At 50.7% G+C, this 15656-nt stretch overlaps 1 protein-coding gene across 5 annotated transcripts in view; it reads right to left on the bottom strand.

Annotated features, from left to right (window-relative positions):
• LOC141077356 (anillin-like) overlaps positions 1 to 15656 on the bottom strand; it is a 75013-nt gene that overhangs the window by 51629 nt on the left and 7728 nt on the right. For all 5 annotated transcript variants that reach the window (XM_073564236.1, XM_073564235.1, XM_073564239.1 and 2 more), the window contains 7 exons: positions 14270 to 14322; positions 13629 to 13683; positions 13368 to 13489; positions 13185 to 13295; positions 12956 to 13042; positions 12740 to 12851; positions 12555 to 12620 (listed from right to left, as the gene is read on the bottom strand). In XM_073564236.1, the coding sequence (XP_073420337.1) occupies positions 12555 to 12620; positions 12740 to 12851; positions 12956 to 13042; positions 13185 to 13295; positions 13368 to 13489; positions 13629 to 13683; positions 14270 to 14322 (606 nt within the window). The remainder of the gene's footprint in view (positions 1 to 12554; positions 12621 to 12739; positions 12852 to 12955; positions 13043 to 13184; positions 13296 to 13367; positions 13490 to 13628; positions 13684 to 14269; positions 14323 to 15656) is intronic.

The raw sequence follows: 15656 nt of genomic DNA, 5'->3' as shown, positions 1-15656 counted from the left end.
GGGCTGATGTGAGGGCTACCAAGAGGCAGGTTTTGAAAGACACTAATTTCAGTGGCGCCTTCTGCAACGGCTCAAAGGGAGATTTGGTCAGGGCTGAGAGTACCAAGTTTAGATCCCAGGTGAGGCGCGTTCAGGGGAGACACGGGCCTGGATATACCGGCTGCCTTAATGAACCTGGATACCCAACGATTCCCCGCCAAGTCACAGTTGTATAGGGCCCCCAGGGCTGCCACTTGAACCTTTAGTGTGCTGGTAGCTAGGCCTTGCTCCAAACCCCTTTGTAGGAACTCTAGGATGTTTGATATGGGTACTTTCCCCTTTGGACTAGCCTTTGATACTGAAAGGAATTTTCTCCAGACCCTCCCATACTGTTTAGTGGTTATCGGCTTCCTGCTTCGTAGTAGCGTGGATACTAAATTTTAGGAGAAGCCTGTTAATTAATAGAGCCCTTTCAAATTCCAGGCCGTCATGTGTAGATTCTCCACCTGGGCCCTGGGAGAGTAAGTTCGGGATATTCGGGAGGACCCAAGGATCGGAGATGGACATTCTTCTCAGCCACGAGAACCACGTCCTTCACGGCCAGAAGGGGGCCATTAGTATTACCATCGCTTTGTCCTCCCGGATCTTCCTCAGAACTGACAGAATCAAGACTATTGGGGGGGAACGCTTATGCAAGGGGAAAGTGCCAGGGAATCATAAGGGCGTCCAGGGCTATCGGGTCCCCGGATGGGTCTATGGAGCAGAATATCTTCACTTTCCGTTTCGTTCTGTTGGCGAATAGGTCTATGTTGGGTTTTCCCCATAGCTGCGTGATCTGACTGAATTTTCTGGTTCAGCTCCCATTCGCCCTGTCTCAGCTGTGTGCGACTTAAATAGTCCGCCATCACGTTGTCTGACCCTTTTATGTGTAATGCCGTTAGTGAGTCTAGGTTCCTTGCTGCCAAGTGGAAAAGTAATTTTGTCACGTCCATAAGGGTACGGGATCTCGTGCCCCCCTGATGATTTAAGTACGCCACTACAGTGCTGTTGTCAGAACACTCTTACGTAATGGCCCCTGAGGGAGTTTAGAAAATATATGAGGGCGCACTTCACCGCTAGTAGCTCCTTCATATTCAAGGAGGCTGCTTTTTCGTCCTCTGTCCAGACTCCTTGTGCTACCTGGTTGTCCCAGTGAGCCCCCCCACCCCCTGGGGCTTGCATCTGTAGTAAGGATCTGCGGAATCACCCAAGGAACCACCCTGGATAGGTTGGATGGTTCCGTCCACCACTGTAGAGAGCGAGCTGTTACGGGTGAGATATTTAACTGCCCTTCTAAATAACCGTGAAGAGAAATTTCTGCCTCTGGTATCTCCCACTTGAGATCTCTTGTATGAGCTTGGGCCCACTGGACCGCTGGTAGGCAGGCTGTCATTGAGCGGAGCAAGGACATAGCCTTCCTGAGTGTCATTAGTGTCCGTGTTATTGCTCCTGTTGCTAGCTGCTCTGTGTGCAGCCTTTTCCCTTCGGGGAGGCAGCACACCTGCCTGATGGAATCTATGGTTATGCCCAGATATTCCTGCACCTGGCTCGGAATTAACCGAGATTTTGGTAGGTTCAGCAGCCAACCTAGGTTGGACAGAGATTCCATAGTCTGGTTCAACTGGTCTCTGCAATGGCCTGGGGAGTTGCCTACTATTAGGAAGTCGTCCAAGTATGGGACTATTAGGGCGTTCTGTTCTCTCAAATGTGCCATAACCTCTGATACGATTTTCGTGAACACTCTTGAGGCGATGGCTAGCCCGAATGGGAAGGCTTTGAATTGGTAATGCTTTATTTCTCCCCCTATTGTGACTGCTATTCTGAGAAACCGGCGGTAGTCAGTGTGTGTGGAGACGTGATAGTAGGCGTCTTTTAGGTCGAGTACTGCCATGTATCAAGCTGGAAACAATATCTTTACCCTGGATTTTATTGTCTCCATCTTGAATGGAGGAATCACTAAGCATATGTTCAACCCTTTCAGGTTTACCATCGTCCTGAATGTCCCATCTGGTTTCTTCCGCAAGAAGATAGGGGAATAGAAGCCTTCTCCTTTTTCTTGGTGGGGGACTTCCTGTAACACCGCTTTCTCCACCAGGGTCTGAATCTCTTGTTGTACTGCAACTTGCTCTTCTATCGACTGCCTCTATGGGGTCACTACGAAAAAGGGTTTGGGTAAGGTGTGGAATTTTAACTTGAGGCATGTTTCTATAATGCTTAGGATCCAGGAACTGTCTGATATCTTTTCCCAGGCCAGGAAGAAGAGGCTTAAACTTCCCCCTACCTGGGAGACACCTTCATTGGGGTTGCTTCTTGTCCGCCAGCTTCCCGAACATGAACCCCTTCCCTCTGCCTCTATCTTCCCACTTGTCCTGGGAGTTTTTAGGCGGCTTCCTCTGGATAAATTTCCTGCTCCGAAAGCGTTTGAAGAGGAAATTGGATGGGTTCGGGAAAGACTTTTTATCCCCTGCTTTCTCAAGTTTATCGTCCAGTGTCGGTCCGAAAAGGAATTCCCCTTCACAGGGGATGGAGCACAACTTGTTTGCAGGTCTCCCTTCCAGCACTTGAGCCATAGAGCCCTTCGTGCTGCATTCGAGAATGAGGCTGCCCTGGCTGTCAATCTGACTGAATGCACGGATGCGTCTGCTAGAAATGCCGCTGCTCCTCTCATTAACGGGACGGAGTCCAGGATTGCTCCCCTTGTCGTTTTATTTTTTAGCTGGTCGTCCAGCTGGTCCAGCCACACCATCAGGGCTCTGGCTGTGCAAGTGGCAGCTATAGCGGGTTTTAGTCCACCTCCGGCTGCTTCCCAGGCTCCTTTCGGGAATGAATCGGCCTTCTTATCCATAGAGTCTTTCAGTGTCCCCATGTCCTCGAACGGCAGGGCGAATTTTTTCAAAGCTTTCGCTATTGCTACATCCACTTTTGGTGCCTTGTCCCAAAACAAGCAGCTTGGCTCCTCAAAGGGGTATTTCCTTTTTGGTGCTAGGAGGCCCTTTTTCTCCGACCTTTTCCACTCCCTCTGAATGAGCGACTGGATTTTATCGTTCATGGGGAAAGTCCTCCTTTTCTTCTGTTCCAGCCCACTAAACATGGCGTCCTGGATGGTTCTCTTCGGCCTAGCAGCTACAAGCCCCATAGTGGTTCTGATAGCCTTTACTTAATTATCCGTTTCTTCTATGGGGAAGCAGCTGCGACCTTCACCCTCAGAGGACGAGGAGCCGAATGACGGGCTGTGTCAGATGACGAAGAACCACTTTCCCTTTCACTAGGGTCTGACTGGGGTTCTTTCTTTTGGGTTTCTTCCTTTTGCTTTTTTCCCCGTAGGGTTTTGACAGTGTTCTCTACCTGATGGGCAATTAGGGCTCTGAGGTCAGAAGCGAACCCTGGGGATTCCTTGCATATTGTTGGCTCAATGCAGGACTGGCAGTCTTTTCCCCCACGCGGGGGGAGATCCTCCTTACAAAGTGGGCAAATCTTGTGGTTAGATTTCTGGGTGCACTTCTTCCCCTGTAAGAGAAGGAGGACAGGCCCTAATCACAGCATATACGTTCACGTAGTCCACTTACCCGCCGGCCCGAAGGAGGATACCGAATCAGCCGTGGGCCCGGATCTGCACGCGGCTTGTCCTTTGGGACTCCTGCCCCCCGGACTACTTGCTGCGTCGGGACTCCGAACGGCTGCTGCTGCCTTTTCGCTGCGGCTGCTCCTTGGTGTTCTTACAATGCTGTTGTGGTGGCTTCCGTGGCTGCTGCTCTTGTCCTGTGTCCGAGGACGCCTCCACCAGTTTGCTGCTCTTCTGGTTCACTCATGGTGCCAGGTGACAGACCGCGCTGTGCCCCCTGTGCACTTTTAACTAAGTGAGGGATGAGATCAACCACAAATTTCCCCTCTCTCTTTTTTTTTCCCCAAGGCCAGCTGGTGACGCCTTCCATCCGCCCCATCGCGTGGGCGGCGGCGACTCCCTGACCTCTGGCGCCTTCCCCAGCCTGCCAGCTCGTGTGACGTTACGCGCCCCGCGCGTGCGCACCACCGCCGGCTTCCAGAAATGCACCACGGCGCCTCCTCTCTGGCCTGCCGGCCCCGTGACGTCATGTTCCCTGGCTCCCAGAGATGCACCGCAGCCGGCAGCGCCTCCTTTCTGGCCTGCAGGCCCTTATGTCACGCGCCCCGCTTCCAGCTCCCAGAGGTGCACCGCGTCCTCCTCGGTGTGGGGAATACCTGCGCCCGCTGACGCTCTCCCTGTACCTGCTCATGGAGGATGCCAAGCCTCGAGGGGAGGACGGATCTTCCTACTGCCGCCGCCCCCCCCCCCCCCCCCACACACACCCTGGAGGCCCATCCTCCAGACTGGTCGGCCCCGGCATCCGAAGGGTAAGTCTGTAGGTTCCCTATGGGGACAGGAAACCAACTGATGCGGAAGAGAGGTACCGCCTTTTTATCTGTAGGTTTCCTGTCCCCGTGGGGCAGATCCCCTCTCCGTGGTGCAGTCATGGGGGAAGGAGAAATAAAAGTTATAGGTCTCAGGATAAAATAAAATTGTTTTCATTGCATAAAAGCGCCAAAACAAAAAAACCTAAATGAGGTATCGCTGTAACCGTACTGACCCGAAGAATAAAACCATCTTATCAATTTTACCGCACGCGGAACGGTGTAAACGCACCCCCCAAAAGAAATTCATGACACGCTGGTTTTTGTTCATTGTGCGTCCCAAAAATCGGAATAAAAAGCGATCAAAAGATGTCACGAGTCCGAAAATGGTACCAATAAAAACGTCAACTCGTCCCGCAAAGAATAAGACCTCACATGACTCGGTGGGTCAAAATATGGAAAAATTATAGCTCACAATATGTGGTGATGCAAAAACTATTTTTACAATAAAAAGCGTCTTTTAGCGTGCGACAGCTGCCAAAAATAAAAACCGCCATAAATAGTAAATCAAACCCCCCGTTATCACCCCCTTAGGTAGGGAAAAATAATAAAATTTAAAAAAATGAATTTCCATTTTCCCGTTAGGGTTAGGACTGAGATTAGGGTTAGGGCTGGGGCTGAGATTAGGGTTAGGGGTGTGTTGGGGTTCGGGTTGGAGTTATAATTGGGGGTTTCCACTGTTTGGGCACATCAGGGGCTCTCCAAATGCAACATGGCGTCTGATCTCAATTCCAGCCAATTCTGCGTTGAAAAAGTCAAACGGCGCTCCTTCTCTTCCAAGCTCTGCCATGCGCCCAAACAGTAGTTTTCTGCCATATATGAGGTAGCAGTGTACTCAGGACAAATTGGACAACAACTTTTGGGGTCCAATTTCTCCTGTTACCCTTGGGAAAATAAAAAATTGGGGGGGGGGGGGGGGGGGAAATATGATTTTATTTTTATGGCTCTACGTTATAAACTTCTGTGAAGCACTTGTGTGTTCAAAGTGGTCAACACACCTAGACAAGTTCTTTGGGTGAAGAGGGGGGGGGGGGAACTAATTTCCAAAATGGGGTCACTTGTGAGGGATTTCAACAGTTTAGCCACATCAGGGGCTTTTCAAACGCGGCATGGCGTCCGATCTCAATTCCAGCCAAAAAAGTCAAATGGCGCTGCTTCCCTTTCGTGCTCTGCCATGCGCGCAATTAGTGGTTTACCCCCACATGTGGGGTATCAGCGTACTCAGGACAAATTGCACAATAACTTTTAGGGTCCTGTTACCCGTGGGAAAATAAAAATTGGGGTGAAAAGATCATTTGTGGAAAAAATGATTTTTTAATTTTACGGCTGTATGTTATAAACTTCTGTGAAGCCCTTGTGGGTTCAAAGTTCTCACCACACATCTAGATAGGTTCCTTGGGGGTCTAGTTTCCAAAATGATGTCACTTGTGGGGGGTTTCCACTGTTTAGGTACATCAGGGGCTCTCCAAACGTGACATGGCGTCCAATCTGAATTCCAGCCAATTTTGCAGTGGATTAGTCAAAACTGCGCTCCTTCCATTCTGAGCTCTGCCATGCACCGAAACAGTAGTTCCCCCCCAGATATCAGGTATCAGCGTACTCAGGAAAAATTGCACAATAACTTTTGCAGTCTAATTTCTCCTGTTACCCTTGGTAAAATAAAAAATTGGACTTGAATTTTTTTGTGAAAAAAGTTAAATGTTCATTTTTTTTTTTTTAAACATTAAAAAAATTCCTGTGAAGCCCCTGAAGGGTTAATAAACTTATTGATTGTGGTGTTGAGCACCTTGAGGGGTGCAGGTTTTAGAATGGGGTCACTTTTGGGTATTTTCTGTCATATAGACCCCTCAAAAATGGTGTTGTAAAAATGAGAAATCGCTGGCCAACTTTTTACCCTTATAACTTCCTAACAAAAAATAACGTCTATCTTTGTACCGTGTCAGCCAGTAGATAGAAGAATCTTCAGAGGTGAGAGTCCTCCGTGGCTGATAAGATGGTGACACATTGCAGCTCTCCAGACTCCTCCGGTCTCCATCAGGCACAGGCCAATACAACATCTGAAGCGTCAGCACGGAAAGAACGCAAGAGATGAGACGAGAAGCGGAGGAGTCCTCATGGGAGAAACCTAGGAGCGGTCCACAGATAAGGAGTCTCATCCGTGCTCTCCATCTAGAGGCCGCCCACATATACAGTGCACAGAACACTCCCCCCATTGGAGGAGGAACATGTCCCGGCGGCAGGGGTCTTACAGTCCCGCTGTGTGGTGGGGATCTGACCTTGTCGCTGGTCTCTATATGAAGGCAGGTGTGATGACTCCTGGAGTGGACCCTCTGGGTCGTGGCACCAACCCTCCCAGGGAGAGCTGACCTAGTGAGGACCACCCCCTATACAGGGAGTGTCAGGGGCAAGCCCAAGGGGGAGAGGCACCACGACTGCTGGCACCAGGCTCACAGGAGACACGAGTGTGTCTGCAGGAACGTGTACAGCGTGGACACAGGGACACGCCGGGTACAGGACGGTACTGGACGAGTGTACGGAGGCACGGTGAGTACCGCAGAACACGGGACGTGTGTACGGGAGTACGTATGGCGCGCACTGATCAGCACGCCCGGGCGCGAGCAGAGCAGGACGCGTGCAAAGGAGCACACCAGAATACAGAGTTAGACAGCAGGTGTGCCCGGAGGCACAACAGAGTACAGAATTGGAGCACAGGATAGAGCGTGTGCCCGGAGGCACAACAGAGTACAGGAACAGGAGGGCAGGATAGAGCGTGTGCCAGGAGGCACAACAGAGTACAGGAACGGAGCGCAGGATAGAGCGTTTGCCAGGAGGCACAACAGAGTACAGGAACGGAGTGCAGGATAGAGCGTGTGCCAGGAGGCACAGCAGAGTACAAGGCAGGGGACCCGAATACAGCACACAGCCAGACAGGGACACGGCAGACCAAGCCAGGAAGCACAACAATAATCAGGCACCTCCATTAGGAAGACGTAGCCTGATACAGCACATGATCACTAGGGCTTCCGGGTCAAGTCCTCCAGTGCCATAGAGAGGACAGACCTGGAGACAGAGCTGAGAAGTGCGCGCACACAGAACATGGCACAAACATGAACCCAAGCACGAGAAGTGCGCATGTGCACCTGACGGGACCCCCGGAGCGGCTCCGGAAGAGGTGACATCGGCGAGGTCCCGCACGCAGGTGAGCGCGGCGTGACACCAGGTTTGGCATCTCCTCCCATGGCCAGGATATGTCCCTCCTGGTGCGTCTGAGGGCACTGAACTTCATGATGCTAGATTGGGAGGGTCTCTGAAGAATCTCTCTACCCGGTCACCCTGGTGTGGGCTATGGTGAAGCTTCCTCGCCGCCTCTCTCAGCTGCGGGCTGTAGGTCACGAGCAGAGCTCCACGGGGACGGTCCTCTCCTTTCCTGTACTGGAGGGCTTGTGGCCCTAACCATCTGATCACCGATGGAGGTGGGGTGGTCACCTTCTGAGCTGGGTGAGGCGCTCACCCCTGTCCTGGGGACAGACACGGTTACGTCGCAGGGCCTGGCTGCAGACAGTGCACTTGTTCCTGTGTCCCATCTGAGGTATGTGGGGCGGTCACTTGGTTTCCCACACACTGAGGTTTGGAAGGAAACATTATGGACTTTTATGGTCGTGTCTAGGAAGTCGATTTTCGTTTCTGAGTGGTCCAATGTCAAGTTTACGGTAGGATGAAATGTGTTGAATTTGTCATAGAAATTATACAAAAAAAACTTTATTAAGACACATACAACATAAAAAGAGACATACACACGTGGTCAAAATTGTTGGTGCCCCTCGTGTAATGACAGAAAACCCCACAACAGTCACAGAAATAACCGGAATCTGACAAAAGTAATAAGAAATCATAAATCTATGAAAATGAACAGATGAAGGTCAGACATTGCTTCTACAGAATTTACAAAGAATAACACTCATGAGATCGGCCTGGACAAGAATGATGGCACATGTTACATCGCGGTGTGTCCACTAATCAGCATCACAGGGTCTACAGTCCTGGAGTCAGTGAGCGGCCGGTATAGAGGGGGCTACAGATCCTCACTGTGCTGTGTATCACACTCAGCATGGACCAGAGGGAGCGAAGGAAACAGTTGTCTCAGGAGATTAGAAAGAAAATTATAGACAAACATGTTACAGGTGAAAGTTATAAGACCATCTCCAAGCAGCTCGATGTTCCTGTGACTACAGCTGCACATATCATTCAGAAATGTAAGCTCCATGGGACTGTAGCCGACCTCCCTGGACGTGGCCGCAGGAGGAAAACTGATGACAAAATCAAAGAGACGGATCATATGAATGGTAACAAAAGAGCTCAGAAAAACTTCTAAACAGATTAAAGGTGAACTTCAAGCTCAAGGGACATCAGTTTCAGATTGAACCACCAGTCATTGTATGAGACAAAGTGGACTTCACAGCAGACGACCAAGGAGGACACCATTGCTGAAAAAAAAAAAAATCATAAAAAAGCCAGACTGGAATTTGACAAACTACATGTTGACAAACCACAAAGCTTCTGGGAGAATGTCCAATGGACAGAAAAGACAAAAATGGAACTTTTTGGCAAGGCACATCAGCTCTATGTTCACAGACGGAAAAATGAAGCATATCAAGAAAAGAACACTGTCCCTACTGTGAAACATGGAGGAGGCTCTGTTATGTTCTGGGGCTGCCTTGCTGCATCTGGCACAGGGTGTCTAGAATCTGTGCAGGGTACAATGAACTCTCAAGACTGTCAAGGGATTCTAGAGAGAAATGTTCTGCCCAGTGTCAGAAAGCTTGGTCTCACAGGTCATGGGTCTTGCAACAGGATAATGACCCAAACCACACAGCTAAAAACACCCAAGAATGGCCAAGAGGAAAACACTGGACTATTCTGAAGTGGCCTGTATGAGCCCTGACCTGAATCGCCCTGACCTGAATCGTACTGAGCATCTTTGGAAAGAGCTGAAACATGCCGTCTGGAAAAGGCAACCTTCACACACGAGACAACCGGAGCAGTTTGCTCTTGAGGAGTGGGCCAAAATATTAAGTCAAGGGAAACATCATTTCTGTCCAGGCCGATTTCATGAGTTTTATTTATTTTTTTTTATAAATTCTGTGGACGCATGACTGAAAAGCAATGTCTGACTTTCATTTGTTCATTTTTTTTTTTTACTACTTTTGTCAGATTCCGGTTATTTCTGTCACCATTGCGGATTTTTCTGTCATTACACGAGGGGTACCAACAATTTTGACCACGTTCGTACATGTTTTTAAAGTGCAATTTATGAACACCAGTAGGTGGCACTCAATTACCTTTAAGAGTCTATTTTCAAAATGGTCACATGGGGAATTTATGGCAGACGCTCCCTTCAAACCCCAAATCAAGAGAGATCTAGCAACACTTACAAGTCACATATCATATCTCGTTGTTCAGTCTCTATTAAACTCACCACTATGTTACTGATATGGGAAAGAAAAGGAGGGCACCCAGTTTACCAAAAATAGTCACAATATGTTAAGATGTGAAAGCATGATGCAAGAGATAATATATGGGGGATATTGTACCAATTAATGAGGCACACCCAGAAAATGCAGTACAAGACCCCGACGCGCGTTTCGCTGCTTTCAGGGGGAGTTTTGCCTCTAACTGAGATCTCTCGAGATGTATGTCTGTTTTTATATTGTATGTGTCTTAAAGTTTTTTTGTATAATTTTTATAACATTTTTCTATGTGCTTTTTGAACATTGTTTTCTATATGCAGTAAGCGCAGAGATTCTTCTGCCACTGAAATGCCAGCGGGATTTTGGAAAGGGCGCACTCCTCATTCTTTGCCTTGGCGCTAGCCTTCCTAGGCCCCTGGTGATTAAGCAGAAAATGACACCTATTACAACCAAGGTGACATTCTCTTAGATCATTCACCACCCGCTGTCAATCAATGGTACCAGATTTGGAGGCTCATCAGGGGTGAGCCACGTCCCTCCTGGATACTGAGTGCCGCGACCTCTGGTCGGGACAGCTGCCACTCCAGCGGCGGCTCCTCTTAGTATGCCCCAGCTGACCAGGCACAAAACCTGGTGAACGCTCCTGCTGCAACTGTCCACCGTGATCCTCCATAATGGGGAGCTTCAGACAAGCGCCTCTTCTGTGGTCATCTCTCCTCATAAGAGGGATCCACTGCGCTCCCCGCCTCCTCCAGTTAGTATTCTACGCCCCCCCCCGCTGGGACACATCCAGAATCCACGTGCCTCAGCCAGCATTTTCGCACTGGGTGCCACCATCTTGGTTCCAACGCACCCTCCTGACATTACGCGAGCGCACCCATTCCCAGCGTGCCTCACACACGTCGTCAGCTGAAAGAAGCTCCCTGAAGGGGAAAGGGATTTCCGTGGCGCTCGTTCCATGCTGACGGACATCAGGTGGGGGAAAATCCAGGTCGCAGAAGGGTCTCGGCCCCTAGCCTAGTGGGGTGGACATCAGGACTCAGCTAGAAAGCTGACGGCTGTGGCAACTTTAGGGGCCACAGCCAACTACCACAGTTATCTTCTCCGGAAAGGCAGCCAGAAAGGATCAAGGAAATGTTGTGGGTCACGTCATCTGACAGGGTTCGCGGCAACTGGCCCGGGGCACGGACTGTGAGGTGCTGGAAGGGAAGGAAAGTGGAAGGCAGCACTGTGAGACGGCCAGGGAAGGCACACACTGACGGGGAGTTCTGGAAAGGTGTTCTCTATCTGGCTGGATCCCTCACCTGTAGGACGTAGCACTAAGTGGGCATCTGTGAGCACCAGAAACTGTGAGTAAAGCCTTGGAACTGCAACTCACTGTGTCCTTTGAATTCTTTCAACATTCACCCAGCACTGCTACATTTACCATCAGCAACCACTGCATCTTTAACCAACCACCACTGCCCTGGGACAACAGCTCTGCCTGTGGAGAGCTATTCCACCTCTGCTGCATCACACCATCAGTCCCAGAGGATCTGCACTGCAGCGCTGGTCCCTTCTGATCAGATACCACAGGTGGCATCACGAACACTTTATACAAAAACTCTTTACTTTTCATTCCCTTGTAAATACACCCCCTTCTTCAATCCACAAAGATCATCCCCTAGACAGGAAACCAAAATGAGGTGGAGAGGTTCCGCCCTTTCATTCTGTAGGTCTCCTGTCCTTGAAGGGCGGTTTCCCTCTCCGGTAATGCGGTCATGGATGATCCATAAAACATCCCTCGTCAGATCATAGGTCCCACGTGTGGTCACTACATCCACCTTATGGGAAGAACAGGACACAAACGACGACTCGTGGTGGGAGAAAGTCTTTGCTGAACCAACCAGTTGGTTAAAAGGTGTAAGTGGGTTCACACAATAATAGGATTGTTTTGAATGTTGGTATATGGAGCTGTAAACCCACTAATAGGTGCTGTGCCCAAGGTAATAGAGTCCATGTGTAACGGAAACCGTGTCAGAGAACCCCTGCTTGTATATTATGGATGCCAGCCTAGAAGATATCCAGTGCTGCGATACAATTATGGGTCTTCAGGTCAGGAGCTCCAGTGAAGCTGGAAGGAAACTCCTGAACACGAGTAGCGCACTCCCATATACCTCCTGAAATGCCCATAATTGGTCACAAAAGGGGGGAATGGGAGGACTGACCTTTATATGTATGTGGTCTTCATCTTGTCATATAACTCCTTTGTCATGGTGACCAAATAACAGAGATTTGGGAAGAGAAGGGTGGGTCTCAAACTGCTATCCATACCCATAAAGTTCTCAGGGCTCATACTGTGGAGGGAACTTTCCTCTGTCTGTGACAATACTTAAGTAGCTTGTATGTGCCAATGACGCAGAAGCCCCGAGTACTCCATACAAGGCTGAGCTCTACTGACTTCCCAAGCACTCGTATATATACCCAGCATCTTCACTAAAGTGATGAGCGGCCTGCATGACTGGACAGGACCACACACTAGACGGATGGCTCTACAGAAGACTCGTCGGCCATTCACCACTCCACACAGGACGCGGTGGGCGTGAACCACAGTACGCCATGACCCCAAGACGCAGTCCGCCAGTATACATAAGCACATACCTGCTGGAGACTTGCTGTCGGCAGCTTCACAGATCAAGGATGGAGGGTATTCTGGGGCAAGAGAGTCTGGAAGAAACAGAAGTCTCATGTAGTGGCCATATTGAGGAGAGCAGCATCACATGTCCATTACCTTACCCCCCACCATCACCATCCATTACCCCCTAGGTGACAGGAGCAGAACTCACCAGAATCACATGATCTACGGAGCTGCACTTCAAGAGATGAGACATATCGATCATCGGACAGGTCTATGGATCCATCGCTGCCTTCCGGAGTCAGCTCCACGCACTCGGATCCCTACCCATGGATGACACGAGAGACGTGAGCGGAGCACGTACTGTGGACGTCACATATGTTCGTGGGATCTGCTCGGACACTCTCCATATGACTACATCACTTACACTGGAATCCGAATCCAATATGGGGCCCATTTTCACGCTCCCGCGCCCAGCTCTCACTCGCCGTCTTCGTTTCCCTCCGCTGAGGTCCTGGAGACCAGTGAAGGACGATTCAGGTTCATGAAATGTGCAGCATTTCACAAGCAGTGCCCCTTACCACCTGACACCACACAGGAGGCGCAATCTCACCCATGTGACCCTCCACCCTATGAATGACCACCCACTAGATTACCTGACTGGCCGGCTCCAGGATTCTCTTCTGTGGCCGCCTCATGGATGCCACTCTCCATGGGTTGCTGCGGTCAAGCACAGTGCACAGCATGGCCAACTCTTCCTGACGCTCCTGGAGACAACAGATTAGTGGTGGGGGCTGAGAACCATTGCCGTAGCAGGCCCAACAACCACCAGCTCTCACCTGGCGGAGGCGGCTGGCCGTCTCTATACTTGGAGGCGCATCCTCTACGCGTAAAGAACGGAGCGTGCTGTGGGCCACAGGCAGGACACACTCTTCCAATGCCCAGTCACATGGAGACGGCCCTATAAAAGGAAGACAAACAGAAAAAAGTGTGAAGCCACTGCCGTCCAGGCCCCAGTGTGCGCAGCACCGTCCAGAAGCCCGACAACTCTATCAGAGCACAAAGCCTCGGCCAGCATGGACTCCTGCATAACCAGTTACCCGTCAAAGGCTCCGCAGCTTCTTCTGGTGCCGGATCCAACATCCCCGAGACACTCTAAAGAGAAAGACCAGGATCATCACACAGAACGGCACAACTGCGGCATCCACAACGCTATGTGACCATGAAAGAACCATCAAGGAGGAAGAGCCAGGAACCAGCCGAGGGAAAGGGGACACAGCGCGAATGGAGGGCCAACCGGCAGTAGGACGAGGGGAGGACACAAAGCGAAGGAAGGGCCAACAACAGGAAAGGGGATCGGGGAACAGGCAGGGTCAACCAGCAGCAAGGAAGGGAGGGGGGTCGCAAAGCGACAGACGGCCCAGCCATGGGAAGAGGTGCACAGAGAGACGGAAGGCCCAGCCGCGGGATGGGGGCACAGGTAGGACCAGTCGTGGGACAAGGTGCACAGAGAGACGGAAGGCCCAGCCGCGGGACGGGGGCACAGGTAGGACCAGCCATGGGACGAGGTGCACAAAGACGGAAGGCCCAGCAGCGGGACGGGGGCACAGGTAGGGACAGTCGTGGGACAAGGTGCACAGAGATGGAAGGCCCAGCCGCAGGAAGGGGGAGGGAACATAGCAAAGTTAGTCCAGCCATGGGACCGGAGGAACAGAGAAATTCAAGACCCGCGGGCACTCACCTTCTGGCCCTCTATGCAGGACAAGGATTCTTCTCGGACACTCTGAGCGCCATCTGCATAAAGAAAGGAAAAAAGACACCAAAGAACGATGAACAGGTGATCAGAGCTCCGGGGACAGGGATGATGGGAGTAGTACATCAGTAATACACAGACAGGTGATCGGAGCTCCGGGGACAGGGATGATGGGAGTAGAACATCAGTAATACAGACAGGTGATCAGAGCTCCGGGGACAGGGATGATGGGAGCAGTACATCAGTAATACACAGACAGGTGATCAGAGCTCCGGGGACAGGGATGATGGGAGTAGAACATCAGTAATACACAGACAGGTGATCAGAGCTCCGGGGACAGGGATGATGGGAGTAGTACATCATTAATACACAGACAGGTGATCAGAGCTCCGGGGACAGGGATGATGCGAGTAGTACATCAGTAATACACAGACAGGTGATCGGAGCTCCGGGGACAGGGATGATGGGAGTAGTACATCAGTAATACATAGACAGGTGATCAGAGCTCCGGGGACAGGGATGATGGGAGTAGTACATCAGTAATACACAGACAGGTGATCGGAGCTCCGGGGACAGGGATGATGGGAGTAGAACATCATTAATACACAGACAGGTGATCAGAGCTCCGGGGACAGGGATGATGCGAGTAGTACATCAGTAATACACAGACAGGTGATCAGAGCTCCGGGGACAGGGATGATGCGAGTAGTACATCAGTAATACACAGACAGGTGATCAGAGCTCCGGGGACAGGGATGATGCGAGTAGTACATCAGTAATACAGACAGGTGATCAGAGCTCCGGGGACAGGGATGATGAGAGTAGTACATCAGTAATACACAGACAGGTGATCAGAGCTCCGGGGACAGGGATGATGCGAGTAGTACATCAGTAATACAGACAGGTGATCGGAGCTCCGGGGACAGGGATGATGGGAGTAGTACATCAGTAATACAGACAGGTGATCGGAGCTCCGGGGACAGGGATGATGGGAGTAGAACATCAGTAATACAGACAGGTGATCAGAGCTCCGGGGACAGGGATGATGGGAGTAGTACATCAGTAATACACAGACAGGTGATCAGAGCTCCGGGGACAGGGATGATGCGAGTAGTACATCAGTAATACACAGACAGGTGATCAGAGCTCCGGGGACAGGGATGATGCGAGTAGTACATCAGTAATACACAGACAGGTGATCGGAGCTCCGGGGACAGGGATGATGGGAGTAGAACATCAGTAATACATAGACAGGTGATCAGAGCTCCGGGGACAGGGATGATGGGAGTAGTACATCAGTAATACACAGACAGGTGATCAGAGCTCCGGGGACAGGGATGATGCGAGTAGTACATCAGTAATACACAGACAGGTG

The sequence above is a fragment of the Dendrobates tinctorius genome, unplaced genomic scaffold (genome assembly GCF_039654945.1).
Source record: "Dendrobates tinctorius isolate UK_male_01 unplaced genomic scaffold, ASM3965494v1 ptg000440l, whole genome shotgun sequence".
NCBI lineage: Eukaryota > Metazoa > Chordata > Amphibia > Anura > Dendrobatidae > Dendrobates > Dendrobates tinctorius.
This window is presented reverse-complemented; position numbering and strand designations above follow the sequence as displayed.